Here is an 18,492-nt window from a genome sequence, read left to right as displayed (position 1 = left end):
AACTGGAGCGCCCGGAGGAAACCCACGCAGACACGGGGAGAAAACGCAAACTCCACACACAGTCACGCAAGGCCGGAATTGAACCTGGGTTCCTGGAGCTGTGATGCAGCTCTGATAACCACTGTGCCACCATGCCGTCTTCTTTCAGAACCCTTTTCAAAAGCCTACCTTGGTGCCAACTTTCATGACTTCTCAGTCACTTTCCAAAGCCTTCTGCTTTTACCTGTTCAAAAGACAGTATTCTGTCTTCCTCTCCCTCTCTCTAAGCTCCACCCAGCCCCTCAAACAAAGTTCCCCACTGGGGTTTCCAGACTTGTGCCCATCATTGTTATCTTGGCTGTTTGATTTCCCTCTGTCTTCTGCTTTTCACAGTAACTTCATTTGAAGCCTACTTGTGACAATAAGCAATTTTCATTTCATTTCTTTCGTTGATACAAAATAAGAAGCCATGCTATTAATATGCAACTAACCTCCCATTGATGGACAATAAGGCCATCGGAATCTGTAATGACAGGAGTGTCCTGAAGGACAATGGATCTCGAGTGAATCACCTTTGCTTAACTGGACCATCCTGTATATTCCCACTAACGAGTTTAAGACTGAATGGGACAATGCCACTCATGTCAGGTGTGGGCGTATCCTTCTGACTCTGTGCCAGCATTTTTTTTCTCAGTATGTGTAACCCCTAAATTGCCTGCTGCATCTTTGATCTCATTTCTGGACCAAGTTCCGAATATCAGTCTCGTGTAACAAGACTGTGGCCGCCTTCTGTGCCGTAACAATTCTGGGATCTGCAGCATTTTGCTTTTTCTTCTGGTGTTTCGGAGGGAAGTTTAAAGGTTCCAGGACAGGATGAGCAAAGGCACACAACTGAATCCACAAATAGCCACCAGCCGAATGTCCTATTTTGGTTGGTGTTGATTGAAAGATTGATTTGGGCTGGGGCCCTATGAGATGCACGGCCGGGAGACCTGAAGCGTTATAACCCTGTTTCCCTCTCGGGAGATTCTACCAGAGCTGCTGAGTTTTCAATTCGTGTTTTATATTGGAACAGGGCTGCTAAGAAGAGTCCCCAATGGCCAAAATTAACCTGTCAGTGAACAGCCCGTCGTTATCAGTGGATTCAGTTGCATGTCAGCGGCCGCTCTTCAAGGGTAACGCATGTGACGTTGAAGGGCATCGGGACATTTCGGGAGGGCGCCCTGCCAAAATGCCATTTCCTTTCACAAAAAGCCCCGCAGCCATTGAGACTGCTGAGGAGGCTCGCGCCTGCGCACGGAATCGCAGCCCTGCAAAGCCACAATGTAACCTCCTCTGGTTCAGCCAATCCGGGCCCTCCTCCCGGGGGTTTGGGCGGAGGAGGGAGGGGTGCATAGCGACGATTCCGTTCGCGTGACGCAGCCAGAAGTAGCAGAGCTGGTTGCTGGATAGGTCGGTTTTGTCCTGAGATTCGGTGAGCCCACTGCTTCCGGGTTTGGTTCCAAGGCGACCTCGCAGTGAGTTACTGACTAATGTTAAACACTCTTTCTTCGCTGGCGTCTGAGATTTGTTGCCATTTACTGGATGGCGATTGTTGTCGGCTCTACATGCTGGCCCAGTCAGTGTAAGGCAGAAGGAAACTCGCCTTCTGCCGAGACACCGCCTCTTGCTGAACTATTTCACCTGAGGAAGGAGCAGCGCCCCGAAAGCTAGTGACATCGAAACAAACCTGTTGGACTTTAACCTGGTGTTGTAAGACTTCTTACTGTGCTCACCCCAGTCCAACGCCGGCATCTCCACATCATATTTCATACTTGTGATGGGAGAGGACATTCCTGATTACAGTGGTGAACAGGTTGTTCTTTGTTCCTTTTGATAATTTGAGTTTGCTGCAGGTTTGTTGACCGGGCAATTGAACATTGCTGAGGAATGTCAAACTTACGCACCCTGTATTATCAACAGGACACGCTCGGTTTATTTTCTCGTGGAATCTGTTTTGTGTTTCCTGCTTTCTCACGACTTTTATTTATAGGCGAGCCATGCCAAGGTGTCTGTTGTGATTACTAAAATATCAGTTTATACCATCAAAGGTGCAACTTTCAAAATCTGAATGTTCATTTGTTGTAGGTGGCGCAAGATGGATGGAGCTGGATTTATTTAGAGTACTATTTTGTTTCATGTTTATTGTCCACTTGTTAACGAAGGGTCATCTGGACTTGAGACGCTAGCTCTTTTCTCTCCCTACAGATGCTGCCAGACCTGCTGAGAATTTCCAGCATTTTCTCTTCGGATTTTATTGCATCTGTTTGGTTTTTATCAACTTGCATTTTCAGTAAATACTCTTGGGTTTTTATTTCTCCCAAAATGTATAGCCTTACTCTTAAAATTGCCATCTTTATACCCGTTCTGCTAACTCTTCCGATTTGAGGTGTTTTACTGTCTGCTCCCTATTGATAACATAACCAAAAGTAGGTTTATGGCCAAGTAAATATACTAAAACCAAATTGGATGCGTTACTTAACCTTTGTTGGTCTGGCATCCACCTCTTGCAGATGAGTAACATCTTGTCAGATTTCTGCATCCTGTGAACCAGCAGTCACAATTTTTAATACCACCTTCTTGAATCTTTGTATCCATTACAAACCCACTGACTCCTACAGCTCTTCGCACCCCACATCCTGTAAGGACTAAATCCCGTCCTGCCAGTTCCTTTGCCTTCGCTGCATCAGTTCCGATGATGCCCCTTTCCAAAACTGGTCTGCTGACATGTCTTCATTCTTCTTAATTACCTGCTGTGGTCAACTGGGCTCTTAACCATGTCTGCCCCATCTCTCGCACCTCTGCACTCGCCCCCTTCCCCTCCCTCACAGAACCAGGATAGGGTCCCCTACTCTTCATTTTTCACCCCACCAACCAAAGAATCACACTCTGCCGGTTCCGTCAAGTCTAGCATGATGCCAAACACATTTTCCCCTTACTCTCCCTCAGCAGTTCGCAGGGACCATTCTCTCCAGGATGCCCTGGTCAACCCTCCACCCCCAATACCTCACCCCCTTTCCTAGGCACCTTTGCATGAAAGGTGCACCACCTGCCTCTTTATCTCCTCCCTGCTCACCATCCAAGGGCCTAAACACTCTTTTCAGGTGAGTCAGTGCTTCAATCTGGTCTTTTGCGTTTGCTGCTCCCAATGGGGGCTACTCTACATGGGAGAGACTATAATAAAGATGATTATAAATGCAGACTGGGAGACCGCTTTGCTGAACACCTTTGATCTGCCGCAAGCAGGACCCAGACCTTCCTGTCTCTTGCAATTTCAACTCTCACATCCACGTTGGCCTGCTATAATGTCCAGCGAAGCCCAGCGCAAACAGGAAGAACAGCACCTCTTCTTCCGATTAGGCACGTTACAGTCTTCCGGACTTAACATTTGAGTTCAACAACTTCAGACTGTGAACTCCTCCACCCTCACCCCATTTTTTTATTTCTCTCAATTTATTTTCATTTCTTCCATTGATTTGTTTTTGCCTCACCATTGTCCCAGTTCTCTCCCCCCCCAAAAAAAAAAACTTGGTCCTTCTGATCCTCATGACCCTTTGACACACTGCTAACCTTTGTTCCACCATTAACACATTCTAATCTCTGTATGTGCCACTATCAGCCTTAATCAGCTCCATTTGCATTCCTTTTGTCCTTCCGTCCATGACATCTTTGTCAATCTCGGGAGGGGAGGGGGGGGGGGGCGGGGGCGAGAGAACGGTAAATAGTTAGTTGCATGACAAATTATGCTAAAACTATGAAGATTTTTAAATTTTGGAAGCGGTCTCCTGAGAGCATCAGTTGAAGACAAAAAAATAATAGCGAGGGGAAATCTTAAGTTTTCTCCACTTTTAATTGAGTTTTGTATTGATAGTTATAAGTGCCATCCTTGCGGCGGCACAGTGGTTAGCACTGCTGCCTCACGGCATCGAGGACCCGGGTTCGATCCCGGCCCCGGGTCACTTTCCTTGTGAAGTTTGCAAATTCTCTCCGTGTCTGCATGGGTCTCATCCCCACAACCCAAAGATGTTCAGGGTAGGTGGATTGGCCATGCTACATTCCCCTGAATTGAAAATCCACAACGAATTGGGTAATTTAGATTTATAAAAAAAATAAGTGCCATCCTTGTGATTCACCCTTCTCGAGCGTTTGATTTTGGTTGAGGGTAGAAGGAGAGAAATATTCTGTTGAGTAATCATGTACTACCCCCTCATTTCTCAAATCCCTGGTTCTGACCCCACCTCTGCAACAATCAATGTGTCTGACTACTTTAATATCTCCACCCTGTCTAATTTCAATTCCCTTGTTTTTTTTAGCGGAGAAAGCTATTTGATCTCTAGCTCTGTAATTTCCGATAGCCCCTAATTTGACAGCCTGAGCTCCTAAGGGTGTACATGTGAACTTGGTGCACAGCTAGCTAATCTAACATTATTTGGTTTCACTGAATCCAACTCTGGACCCCACATTTATGCTGAAAAAGGCTTCTTTACACTTTGGAGCACCCAGTAGGCTAAGACTCCTCACACTGCTATTCTCTTTTACTACACTTGAATAATTTCTTTTTTTTTTAAATATTTTTTATTCTCCTTTTTCACATTTTCGCCCATATTTACACCCACCAACAATAAACAATAATCAGTAACAAATATGTCAATCCCCATATCAATAACAATGATCCCATCCTCCCACCAAATCCCAAACATTAGCCCGCGTGTTCACACAAACAAATGACAAAAAGGAATTGGGGATCACCCATAGTCGCCATTAACACACACAGCCCCCATCCCCGCAACCCTCCCACCCACACGCCCCAACTAAGGTTCGATGTTATCCAGTTCTTGAAAGTGCATAATGAATAATGCCCATGAATTGTAGAACCCCTCCATTCTTCCCCTCAGTTCAAACTTAACTTTCTCAAGAGTCAAGAATTCCAACAGATCTCCCTGCCACGCCAGGACACAGGGTGGAGAGGTTGCTCTCCAACCTATCAGGATCCGCCTTCGGGCGATCAACGAGGCGAAGGCTACAACATCTGCCTCCGCACCCGTTTCCAACTCAGGCTGGTCCGACACCCCGAATATAGCCTCCTGGGGGTCCGGGTCCAGTTTCACATGCACCACTTTAGAAATTACCCTAAAAACCTCCTTCCAAACTGTCCTCTTGCTTTGGACAGGACCAAAACACATGAATGTGATTAGGCCCCCTCCGCGCAACGTTCACACACATCTTCTACTCCTTCAAAGAATCAGCTCATCCCTGCCCTCGTGAGGTGTGCTCTGTATACCACCTTCAGCTGTATCAGCCGCAACCTCACGCATAAGGTGGAGGCATTCACTCTCTGGAGCACCTCACACCAGAACCCCTCCTCTATAACCTCTCCCAGCTCTTCCTCCCACTTTGCTTTGATCCCTTCCAGTGGTGCCTTATCCTCTTCCAAAATCGCTCCGTACACCGGTGACACTGCCCCCTTCTCCAGTCCCCTTGTCGTCAGCACCTCCTCCAGCAATGTGGTGGCCGGTTCCTCTGGGAAACTCTGTATCTCCTTCCTGGCAAAATCCCGAACCTGCATGTACCTAAATACTTCTCCCTGCTCCAGCCCATACTTCGCTTCCAGCTCCCCCAATCCTGCAAACCGACCCCGAAGAAACAAATCTTTTAGCGTCTTAATCCCCCTCTCTTCCCATTTCCGAAAACTTCCATCCCACCTCCCTGGCTCAAATCTGTGGTTCCCCTGAATCGGCATTTCAGTAAAAAGAAAGTTAAAGCATTTTCCAGCTCCCCAATCACGGTCCACAGTCTCTCTTCCAGCTCCGCTCCTCACGTCTGTCCCAAGCCTTCTACCCTCACGAACGCCTTAGCCGCCACCGCTGTCTCGAAATAAAAGTCTTTGGCATCATGCGTCACCCTTCGCTTCGCTGGGTATACCATACCAAATTGCACCCCCTTTTTGAACAGTGCCGCCTTCACTCTCCCGAACGCCGCTTGTCTTTTTGCCAACTCTACCATCAAATCCTGGTAGATACGAACTCCAGCACCGTCCCACTGCACCTCACGCTTCTGCTTCGCCTAGTGTAACACCTTCTCCTTCATGCAGTACTTATGGAAGCAGATAATTACTGCTCTTGGTCACTTTGGGCTTCGGCCTTAATGACCGATGAGCTCGGTCTAGCTCGTACCGGGAGGGGTTCTCACCCATCCCCATCAGTTCCGCCAACTTCTTAGCGAAGTATTCTGTTGACCTTGGGCCCTCTGTCCCTTCGGGCAAGCCCACAATTCTCAGATTGTGCCGCCTTGAGTGGTTCTCCAAGTCCTCGAGCTTTGCTCAGAGTCCGAGTCCTCTGTTGACCTCCACCACCCTCCAGCTCGTCCCTCATCTAGGTGAACTGGTCGCTGTGCTGCGACACGGCCTCTTCCACTTCCTTCTCGCCCTGCTCTCTCACCTCGGCCGATGTCTTTGCCACAGCTACCCTCACCGGGGCGATTGCCTCCTCCTCCAATCACTTCAATGCGACTGCCATCTCCTTCCTCAAAGCCTCCATGTGCCTCGCAAACTGCTTTTCCAGGTCCACCGCCATAACCTCGGTCATCTTCTCCACCGTAAGTAGTGCGGCCCCACCATGCGGTCTGGCATCCGCCATCTTGTCAGCACTTTTGCTGGTCCTCTCATTCAACGGCGAGCCCGCGTTTCCTCCCTTCCTCGACGCTGCTTTTCGCATCCGTTGACGACTTATTATTTTTCCTTTTTTTTTCACCCTTCTTTCCTTCAATCTTTTTTTTTTTTAAAAACAAAAAATTCTTATTTCAAAAAAAAAAGAAAAAAAACTTTCACCAAGTTTCTTTAAAACTTCTTTCTCTTCTTTTTTGTATTCCTCCAGAATTTCCCTGGGACCGGACATCAGTCTTCTTATCACATTCTAGGCGGGGGCCACCTGATGTGGGATATCTCACCTACATCGCGCCCTGGCTTCGGGCCTGCTGCCTCGACCTCCATTTGGCTCCGCCCCCGCTGCTCTGACCTCCGCGCGCGCTGGGCCCGCCGCCTCAGCACCAGCCGCCCGACACCTGCCTGGGGTTCGTCGCCGGTTTTCAAACCGGCCCCGCTTGATGCCTGGGACGGCCCAAAGGCCGACAATAATCGGGGCAGAGAGCGAAGAATTGCGGAAACCCCCAAAAGCACTGCAAATAGTGGCCACTGGCGGGTACTCCTCTCGATGCGGCCGACCCGCTCACAAACCCCACGGGGAGCCCCAATAATTTCTTTTAAAGCAGCTTTCGAGTTCCCTTTTTAATTCAACGTCATGGCTTTGTGGAAGGGAATTCCCCATTCTAATACATTAAAATTTTTTGTAACTTCCCCTTTTACTGAATTTCCACTTGCCTGCTGACTCACTGAACAATGGAGCAAATCATTTATTCCGTTGTAGCCCTCCAAGTGGAAGACGGTTGTCGTGATCAGCTACCATCTCGGCCCCTGTGGAAAAGCCCCTAAACCCCCTAAGTCTCTGAACAGTTATAATCCATCATTTGATGTAATTTCCAGCAATTTGAATTTTGAAAGATTGCTTTCAGTTGTTGTGCCAATTCTATTTTAGCCTAGAGGGTGGCCGGCAGACAATTTTTATTTTTAAAATAAATTTTAGAGTACCCAATTCTTTTTTTTTCCAATTAAGGGGCAATGTAGTGTGACCAATTCACCTACCCTGCACGTCTTTGTGTTGTGGGGATGAGACCCACACAGACACTGGGAGAATGTGCAAACTTCACATGAACAGTGACCCGGGGCTGTGATTGAACCCGGGTCCTCGGTGGCGTGAGGCAGCAGTGCTAACCACTGTGCCACCGTGCTGCCCTGCCAGACCTTTTCTTCAGTAGTACTGTCGGCTTAAAAAGAGATACGCGTGCTCTCTTTTTAAAATTTATTGATTTCCCATTTTGAAGAAAGAACACCCAAGATAATGAGAGCTCATTGCTCTCTCACGATGGTATGGCACTGGGCAAGATGTGCTCCTTCCAGTCAGATTGCCTAGTTTTTGCCTTCAGGAATATATGGGTACACTATAGCCCTGCCTCAGAAAAATCTTCGGCCGAGTCCGTGTTTACAATGAGGTTTCAGGTCGAGGATGGTGCTTCCTCAGGCAAAGTCGACAGTGACTGTCTTTTTGGCTGACGCCTCTCGCGATTCCTGAGGGGCAGATTCAAGAATTTAAATCCTTCAAATGTTTGTCCAATTCAAGTAGCGCAGTGAACATCTACCTGGCTTTTTTTTTTGTGCAGCACCAATCGGGCTGCAGAGCAGTCCATTCGGCCATGATCACCAACCAAAAAAGTGAGCTTTTAAAGGGCCCTCACAGCTCTCAGAAATCTGGACTCTATGGCAGCCATTGGTACCTCAGAGTTTGTGACCCCAGAATCTTGTATCGTGAATCTGTGTTTAGAATGGTTTAGTGAAATGATTTGCAATTGATAGTTTCTATGTGCAAGATTTGAAGTGAAAAGCCAGATATTGTCCAGGCCAGATACTCTCTGGTAGGTCGCTGTTCCAGGGGGATTACATAGGAGGTGCATTTTACTGACCGGGGGGAAAGATTACTTTTAAAATTTCTTTTTTTGAAATGTTTAAAACTGTTTCAAAAGATAAAAATTGTGTGTGCAAGAAACAAAGCTTTTATACACATTGGAACTGTTTTAATTTGTTTGTACTTTTCAGTTGCTGGCCATTTTGTAGTGGATGTGTTAAAAGATATAAATCATTCTGAAGTAAGCATTCCGAGAACTTAGACAATGGTATTTTACTTGAAAATGTTTTCTTCAAATATCGAGTATGTTTAACTGACTGCAGCATGCATATTTGTAATGAGTAAAATTGAAGCTGATGCCTACTTTTAATTAGTTTTGGTTTGAAGTTGCATTGGACTGAATCGGGAGAAGTGATTTTGCAGTGATGAATGCTTACTTTTTTACAGGTGCGCACAGTAGAATTTCAGCAAAAAAAAGTTGGCTGTTCATAACATTATATTGGAAAGACGGCCAAATACTGAGAGAAGATAAAATCCAAGAATCTGTCGCTTCATAAGCGCTCCATCTGGATTATTTTTTTTTAGCCATCATGGATATTACAACAGATTGTAAACAAGACCTCTCAAATGAAATCTATCGACTGGCAACATTTATTGACTTTCCACCTAATGTCCCAGTGTCAGAAGCAACATTGGCCAGAGCAGGTTTCCTTTATACTGGTTTCAAAGACCAGGTTAAATGTTTCAGATGTGGTGGTGAAGTAGAAAACTGGCAACATGGAGACTCTGCTGTTAGCAAGCACAGACAGCTGTTCCCAGCTTGTCCATTTATTAACGGTACACACATGAATGAACAAATGGTAAACTCCAGTTTTCCGCTCATACTTCACGACTGCACAAACTCTGATCAAGTAGCTAGTCATCACTCTTCAGAGAATGGCCCTTGCAACCACTTGAATTGCGATCGCCAATATCATAATCAACCTCTTAGCGATCCTGTGAGAAGTAGGAGTATCGAGGACATGTCGCATCTACGACCCAAGAATCCTGCAATGTGCAGCGAAGAAGCCAGACTCAAAACCTTCGTCACCTGGCCTAGTTACGTCATTGTAACACCGAGAGAACTTGCTAAAGCAGGGCTTTATTATATCAATAAAGATGACCAAGTACAGTGCTTTTGTTGTGGTGGGCTAATGAAAAATTGGGAACCTGGCGATCGAGCAATGTCTGAGCACAAGAGACATTTTCCTATGTGTGCTTTTGTTTCAGGACATTCTGTTGGAAACATAGCAATTGATCCAAATTGCAGCAGAACAGATGTTAACCAGCCATTAAATGGCATTGCAGAAGCAAACTTTTATCTACCCAAACACCCAGACAAGCAAACATTTGAATCAAGGCTTCAGACCTTCAAATACCCAGAACACTTTGCACTTGATGCTGGCAACCTTGCAAGAGCTGGATTTTACAGCACAGGTATTGTAAATTTCTTAAACAAATTCGAAATATTAAGTATAACTGAATCAAACAATTATTTTGATTTACTGTCCATTTTCTGCAGTTAAAAATGCCCATTGCACTTAATCACTGAAAATGAAGAAATGGCGAACATGTTGAATAGTTTTTATGTTCGTGTTTGTCTGGGAAGAAGAGGATAAGATGCTGAACATCCCAGGGAAATTAATATTGAGTTGGCAATGGGTTTTTCCAGCAAAATAACATTTAATGAAGAAAATACTGAGACTTGGTAAATCCCCAAGATGAGATGTTTTCCATTCCACCGTTTTGGAGGAAGTAGCAGATGCCGTAACTGTAATGTTCCAAAGTTCTCTTGATTTAGGAAGTATGGCCTAGCCACTGATGACCCACATCCTGTCAATGAATATTTTAAAAAGCCTCATTTATTATTATTTTTTTTTTTTTAAATAGGTTTATTCAAGTTTTTCCAACAAAAATTTTCACCCAATTAAACCCCCCCCCCCCGTAACAGAAAAGAGAAAAGAACAGAACATAAACATATCAATCAAACATACTACAGAACTTATACAATGGGTTTCTCCTGCACATAATAACCCTCCCATATGCTTTTTTACAAGTACCCCTAGGGAACCCCCCCCCCCCCCCCCCCCCCCCTCCCTCCCTGGGTTGCTGTTGACCGACCTCATTCTAACACTCCGCGAGATAGTCTAGGAACGGTTGCCACCGCCTGACTAACCCCTGCGCAGACCCTCTCAAGGCAAACTTTATCCTCTCCAGCTTGATGAACCCTGCCATGTCATTTATCCAGGCTTCCACACTGGGGGGCTTCACGTCCTTCCACATGAGCAAGATCCTCTGCCAGGCTACCAGGGACGCAAAGGCCAGGATACCGGCCTCTTTTGCCTCCTGCACACCCAGCTCGTCTGCCACCCCAAATAATGCCAGCCCCCAAGTTGGCTTGATCTGGACTTTCACCACCTTGGACATAGTCTTCGCGAAACCCCTCCAGAACCCATCTAGTGCCGGGCACGACCAGAATATGTGGGCATGATTTGCCGGGCTTCCGGAGCACATCCCGCATCTGTCCTCCATCCCAAAGAACCTACTCAGCCTCGCCCCTGTCATATGCGCTCTGTGAATAACCTTCAACTGTATCAGACTGAGCCTGGCACATGAGGAAGAGGAATTAACCCTACTCAGGGCATCAGCCCACATACCCTCTTCAATCTCCTCCTCCAACTCCTCCCACATGCCCTTCAGCTCCTCTACCGAAGCCTCCCCCTCTTCTTTCATCTCCTGATATATCGCCGAAACCTTGCTTTCTCCGACCCATACACCCGAAATCACCCTGTCCTGAATCCCCTGTGTCGGGAGCAACGGGAATCCCCTCACCTGCCGCCTCACAAACACCCTCACTTGCATATACCTGAACGCATTTCCCGGGGGTAACCCAAACTTCTCCTCCAGCGCCCCATGGCTCGCAAACGTCCCGTCTATAAACAGGTCGCCCATCCTTCTGATCCCTGCCTGATGCCAGCTCCGAAAACCCCGTCCATCCTCTTGGGACGAACCGATGGTTCTCCCGGATTGGGGACCACACCAAGGCTCCCATCTCACCCCTATGTCGTCTCCACTGCCCCCAGATCTTTAGTGTTGCCGCCACCACCGGACTCGTGGTGTACGTTGTCGGCAAGAGCGGCAGCGGTGCCGGCACCAGCGCCCTCAGGCTCGTTCCTTTGCAGGACGCCATCTCCAACCTCTTCCATGCTGCCCCCTCTCCCTCTATTACCCACTTACGGATCATCGCCACATTGGCTGCCCAATAATAGTCACCCAGATTCGGCAACGCCAGCCCTCCGCTGTGCCTACTACTCTCCAGAAACCCCCTCCTTACCCTCTGGGTCTTGTTTGCCCACACAAAACCCATGATGCTCCTACCTACCCGCTTAAAAAAGGCCTTGGTAATCATAATAGAGGCACTGGAACACAAAAAGAAACCTCGGGAGGACCATCATTTTAATTGACTGTATCCTGCCCGCTAGCGAGAGTGGCAACGCATCCCATCTTTTGAAGTCCTCCTCCATCTGCTCCACCAGCCGCGTCAAATTAAGTTTGTGCAGGGCCCCCCAACTCCTAGCTACCTGGATCCCCAAGTACCGAAAGCTTCTTTACGCCCTCCTCAACGGTAGGTCGTCTATCCCTCTTCCCTGGTCCCCTGGATGCACCACAAAGAGCTCACTTTTCCCTACATTGAGTTTACAGCCCGAGAAGTCCCCAAACTCCCTAAGGATCCGCATGACCTCCACCATCCCCTCCACTGGATCTGCCACGTACAGCAACAGGTCGTCCGCATACAGCGACACCCGATGCTCCCCTCCCCCTCGGACCACCCCCTCCATTTCCTGGCCTCCCTTAATGCCATGGCCAAAGGCTCAATTGCTAATGCAAACAACAGGGGGGACAGGGTGCACCCCTGCCTCGTCCCTCGATACAGCCGAAAATACTCTGACCTCCGCCGATTCGTAGCCACACTCTCCACCGGGGCTCTAGAAAGGAGCTTAACGCACCTGATAAACCCCTCCCCAAACCCAAACCTCCGCAACACTTCCCAGAGATACTCGCACTCCACCCGGTCAAAGGCCTTCTCCGCGTCCATAGCTGCCACTATCTCCGCCTCTCCCTCCACCGAGGGCATCATAATCTCATTGAGGAGCCTCCGCACATTGGTGTTTAGCTGCCTGCCCTTTACAAATCCTGTCTGGTCCTCCTGAATCACCCCCGGGACACAGTCCTCCATTCTCGTAGCCAGCACTTTTTGCCAGCAACTTAGCATCCACATTGAGGAGTGAGATCGGTCTCTACGACCCATATTGCAGCGGGCCCTTGTCCCGCTTCAGGATCAGAGAGATCAGCGCCCCGGACATTGTCGGGGGCAGGGTCCCCCCCCTCCCTTGCCTCATTGAAAGTCCTCACTAGCAACGGGGCTAACCGGTCCGCATACTTACGGTAAAACTCAACCGGGAACCCATCTGCCCCCGGGGCCTTTAACCAGCTCCTCCGACCCAATTGGCGCCCCCAAACCAGCCACCTCCTGCTCCTCCACCCTCGGGAACCTCAGTTGATCTAGAAATCGTCACACCCCCTCTTCCCCCGCTGGGGGCTGAGATCTGTACAGCTCCTCATAAAAGTCCTTAAATGCCTCATTTACTTACTCCGCACCGTAGTTCCCCTGCTCGCCTTAACTCCACCTATCTCCCTCGCTGCCATCCTCTTACGGAGCTGATGTGCCAGCATCCGTCTCGCCTTCTCCCCACACTCTTACGTCGCCCCCTGTGCTTTGCTCCACTGTGCCTCTGCCTTCCCTGTGGTAAACAGGTCGAATTCCGTCTGGAGACTTCGCCGCTCCCTAAGTAGTCCCTCCTCGGGGGGGCCTCTGCATATCTCCTGTCTACCCTTAGGATCTCCCCCACTAACCTCTCCCTTTCCCTGCCCTCTTCTCCCTGTGAGCCCTGATGGAGATTAACTCTCCCCTGACCACCGCCTTCAGCGCCTCCCATACTACCCCCACCTGCACCTCCCCGTTGTCGTTGGCCTCTAAATACCTTTCAATGCACCCCTGCACACCACCACCATCCGCCAGTAATCCCACATCCAGACGCCACAGCGGGCGTAGGTCCCTCTCCTCTCCTAACTCCAGCTCCACCCAGTGCAGGGTGTGGTCTGAGATAGCTATGGCCGAGTACTCCGTTCCCTCCACTTTGGGGATCAACGCCGTACTCAAAACGAAAAAATCTATTCGGGTGTAGGCTCTGTGTACATGAGAAAAAAAAAAAATTCCCTAGCCAGGGGCCTAGCAAATCTCCACGGATCTACTCCCCTCATCTGGCCCATAAACCCCCTAAGCACCTTGGCCGCAGCCGGCCTCTTCCCCGTCCTAGATCTGGAGCGATCTGATGCTGGGTCCAACACCGTGTTGAAATCCCCCCCCATTATCAAGCTTCCTGCCTCCAGATCCGGAATCCGCCCCAACATGTGCTTCATAAATCCAGCATCATCCCAGTTCGGGGCGTATACGTTTACCAATACCACCCACGCCCCCTGCAACCTACCGCTCACCATCACGTATCGACCTCCATTGTCCACTACAATATTCTTGGCCTCAAACGACACCCGCTTCCCCACCAGTATTGCCACCCCTCTGTTCTTCGCATCCAGCCCCGAATGGAATACCTGTCCTACCCATCCCTTTCTTAACCTGACCTGGTCTGCCACCTTCAAATGTGTCTCCTGAAGCATGACCACGTCTGCCTTCAGTCCCTTCAAGTGCGCGAACACTTGGGCCCTCTTAACCGGCCCATTCAGGCCCCTCACATTCCACGTTATCAGCCAGATTGGGGGCTCTCTTTCCCCCCCCCCCCCCCCCCCCCCCCGGCCGACTAGCCATCTCCTTTTCTTGGCCAGTCCCGTGCCCGCGCCCCCCGCCCCGACCACCTCTTCTGTTTCCAGTTCCCCATCGGCCAATGCAGCAGCAACCCTAGTTCCGCCCCCTCCCCCGCCCCCCGCTTGATCCGTATCTAGCTCTTTTGCTCCCCCCATAACACTCCCGTAAGTCCGCTGACTCCTGCTGACCCCGGCCTCCCCTGCCACTGGACACCCCCCGCCCCCGAGTGGGAATCCCCCCCTCCCCAGCAATCAGTCTCCGCTCCTCCACCCCCCTCCCCCTCCGTCCTTCCCTAGCACGGGAAAAAGCCCGCGCTTTCCTGAGTCGGCCCCGCCCCCTCTGGTGCCGCTCCTGTTGCGGCCTTATCCCAATTCCCCCATCCCTGGGCCTCCCCTCCCCACACTCTCTCACAGTCTCCCCATCAGATCTCCCCCCCCCCCCCCCACATCCCCATCCATCACCCAACCCGTGGAACATTCCCTACGCATAGTTAAAACCCTGTATACAACCGACACCCCCCCCCCCCCCCCCCCCCACCCCCCCCCCACCACAACCACAGACCCTCAGTTTGAGTCCAACTTTTCAGTTTGTATAAAGGTCCAAGCCTCCTCAGGCGTTTCGAAGTAGTGGTGTCGATCCTGAAATGTGACCCACAATCGCGCTGGCTGCAGCATTCCGAACCTCACCCCCTTCCGATGGAGCACCGCCTTGGCCCGATTAAAACCAACTCTCTTCTTTGCCACCTCTGCACTCCGGTCCTGATAGATTCGGATCTCCGTATTCTCCCACCTGCTGCTCCGCCCTTTCTTGGCCCATCTCAAGACACACTCTCTATCCACGAAACGGTGAAACCTCACCACTACCGCCCTTGGCGGCTCGTTGGCCTTGGGTCTCCTCGCCAGGACCCGATGAGCCCCTTCTAGCTCCAGGGGACACGGAGAGGCCCCCGCACCCATCAGCGAATTGAGCATCGTGCTCACATATGCTCCAGCATCGGCCCCCTCCACTCCTTCAGGAAGACTCAGAATCCGAAGATTCTTCCTCCTCGACCTGTTCTCCAGGTCCTCTAATCTTTCCGCCCACCTCTTGTGCAGCGCCTCGTGTATCTCCATCTTCACCGCCAGGCCCAAGATCTCATCCTCGGTCTCCGTGGCTTTTTCCCGCACCTCCCGGATCGCCGCCCCTTGGGCCTTCTGGGTCTCCACTAACCCCTCGATCGCCGTCAGCATTGGCGCCAGCACCTCTTTCTTCAGCTCTTCAAAGCAGCGTTTGAGAAACTCCTGTTGCTCCTGCACCCATGCCGCTTGATCTCTGCCCGCCGCCATCTTGTTTTTTTCTCCCTCACACTTTTCGCTGCTCCAAAAACGCTTTTTTGACCGCTCTGCTCCTGGTCCACTCTATATACTATGGGGGGTGGACCTTGCTATCACCTTCCCACACTGGAAGTCGTCGAAAAATTGCTGTTGGGGCTCCTCTGGAGAGCCCAAAAGTCCGTTTTAGCGGGAGCCGCCAAATGTGCGGCTTAGCTCCGCATAGCCGCAACCGGAAGTCCAAAAAGCCTTATTTATAAAAGGGATATTACTGCAATCTATAATTAAGGATCGGGTAGTTTTGTGAACGCAATTTGTTTCTCTTTTGAGGAGGTCATCAAAGTTTTGGGAAGGGGTTGTCAAAGGACGTTATTGATATGGACCTCTAGCAGGTATTTTGAAAAACATTTTCCAATTAAGGGGTATTTAGCATGGCCAATCCACCTACCCTGGACATCTTTGCGTTGTGGGGGTGAGATTGCTAAAATGAGAAGGCTAAAATGCATTTATGATGGAGTTTTAAAAAAATTTAGATTACCCAATTCATTATTTTCAATTAAGGGGCAATTTAGTGTGGCCAATCAACCTAACTTGCACATATTTGGGTTGTGGGGGCAAAACCCACAGAAGCACAGGGAAGAATGTGCAAACTCCACACGGACACTGACCCAGAGCCGGGATCGGAACTGGGACCTCGGTGCCGTGAGGCAGCAGTGCTAACCACTGCGCCACCTTGCTGCCCTATGACAGTGTTGATCACATGTTATTATGACATTATTTCAATCACAGAAACTTGCTTGATAAAAGGGCAGGACTGGCAGCTGAATGTCCCAGGGTATAGAAATTTCAGGTGTGATAGAGTGGGGGAGGTAAAAGAGGAGGAGGAATTGCATTATTGATTAGAGAGAACATCACGGCAGTACTCAGGGTGCTATCTTAGTAGGCTCCTCAAATGAAGACACTTGGGTAGAATTTAGTAACAAATAGGGGGCGATCAAATAGCTGGGAGTGTATTACAGGCCCCCAAACAGTCAGGAGAAATAGAAGGGCAGATATGTCGACAAATCTGAGTATTGCAAGGTAATGCTCCACAATATTTTGTAGCTTTTATACAGATCTTTCACTTGGCATTTAGTTCCCAGTTTGATAGCCTTGCAGCTATGCCCCGTCAAATCCTCCAGGCTGAATTTACAATTGCAACTCATACAATTTATTATTTTAGAGGGGATGCGAGGAAAATCATTTTTACCCAGAGGGTGGTTGGAACCTGGAATTCTCTTCCTGAAAGGGTGGTAGAGGCAGGAACTCTCTCAACTTTAAAGAAGTATTTAGATAAGCACTTGGTCCATGCATTGGCATTTCAAGTGCTTGGAAATGGGATTAGAATAGTTGGGTGCTTGATGAGTTGGTGTGGATGCGCTGGGCTGAAAGGCCTTTTCTGTTCTGTAAAACTCTGGCTCTGAGTGGTGTCCTACAGAGATCAGTGTTGGAACCTTTTGTATTATGATCGCAATTGGATAAATGTTCACGCACCGTTAAGTTAACTAAATTTGTTCATTTATCATTACTAATTCTTTGGTTCTCGGACATATTGCTGCAGAAAACGGTTCCATATTCAAGAATTTCATGTTTGTGACGGGCTGGTCTGCTAACCCCATTAAAACGTTTATGCCTTTGCTGCATATATACAACCTACCACTTGACAGCTGTTACCAAGGCACCAATACCCAATTTGTACTATAGTCTTAAATCCTTTACTATTTCTTAATTTTACCCATCAAGTATCCACTGCCTGTTTGTCTCGTATCCGCTTAATGTTGAATTGATTTCATTATTAATCACAAAGGCTACTGCTCCCTTCCACAATTTTCTGTAGCTTTTATACAGATCTTTCACTTGGCATTTAGTTCCCAGTTTGATAGCCTTGCAGCTATGCCCCGTCAAATCCTCCAGGCTGAATTTACAATTGCAACTCATACAATTTATTATTTTACTGTATAAAGAGTTGCTCTTTGGACCACCCACCTTTAACCTGTGCTTCTGCTCCAATAAATTAACTTAATTTCTTATTTTTTCTCCTAGTTTGAATGACTCAGCATCTTTTAGATTTCCCTTTTTAACCTGTATTTTTTTAAATTTGGAGTACCCAATTCTTTTTTTTCCCAATTAAAGGGCAATTTTAGTGTGGTCAATCCACCTACCCTGCACATCTTTGGGCTTTGGGGTGAGATCCACGCAGTCACGGGGCGAATGTGCAAAGTCCACACTGACAGTAACCCGTGGCCGGGATCAAACCTGGCTCCTCGGCGCTATGAGGCTAACCACTGCGCCACCTTTTAACCTGTATTGTTACTTAAAGCACCATCTCTCATGGTTTGTCACATAGGTAGCACAGTGGATAGCACTGTTGCTTCATAGCTCCAGGGTCCCAGGTTCGATTCCCGGCTTGGGTCACTATGTGCAGAGTCTGCACCTCTCCCCATGTCTGCGTGGGTTTCCTCCGGGTGCTCCGGTTTCTTCCCACAAGTCCCGAAAGACGTGCTGTTAGGTAATCTGGACATTCTGAATTCTCCCTGTGTACCCGAACAGGCGCCAGAATGTGGCAACTATGGGCTTTACACAGTAACTTCATTGCAGTGTTAATGTAAGCCTACTTGTGACAATAAAGATTATTTTATTATTATTATTCCCTTCTGTTTGTTTTCAAATTTTCTGAGCTAGCTTGCATTGA

The 18,492-nt window shown here is 48.7% G+C and overlaps 1 protein-coding gene across 4 annotated transcripts in view; it reads left to right on the top strand.

Moving 5' to 3' along the window:
* The first annotated feature begins 1,307 nt into the window (after nt 1-1,307).
* LOC140421165 (E3 ubiquitin-protein ligase XIAP-like) overlaps nt 1,308-18,492 on the top strand; it is a 47,684-nt gene continuing 30,499 nt past the window's right edge. Inside the window, exons 1-3 of one of the 4 annotated variants that reach the window (XM_072505630.1) lie at nt 1,314-1,834; nt 8,723-8,772; nt 8,979-10,007. In XM_072505630.1, the coding sequence (XP_072361731.1) occupies nt 9,122-10,007 (886 nt within the window). In that variant the 5' untranslated portion in view covers nt 1,314-1,834; nt 8,723-8,772; nt 8,979-9,121. Of the gene's footprint in view, nt 1,835-8,722; nt 8,773-8,978; nt 10,008-18,492 lie in introns of all 4 variants that reach the window. The other 3 variants (XM_072505631.1, XM_072505629.1, XM_072505628.1) reach the window with 3 other exon arrangements.

Source organism: Scyliorhinus torazame, chromosome 5 (genome assembly GCF_047496885.1).
Source record: "Scyliorhinus torazame isolate Kashiwa2021f chromosome 5, sScyTor2.1, whole genome shotgun sequence".
In the NCBI taxonomy this organism is placed as follows: Eukaryota; Metazoa; Chordata; class Chondrichthyes; order Carcharhiniformes; family Scyliorhinidae; genus Scyliorhinus; species Scyliorhinus torazame.
Note: the sequence above shows the minus strand (reverse complement) of the source record. Positions and strands in the feature narration are given on the sequence as shown.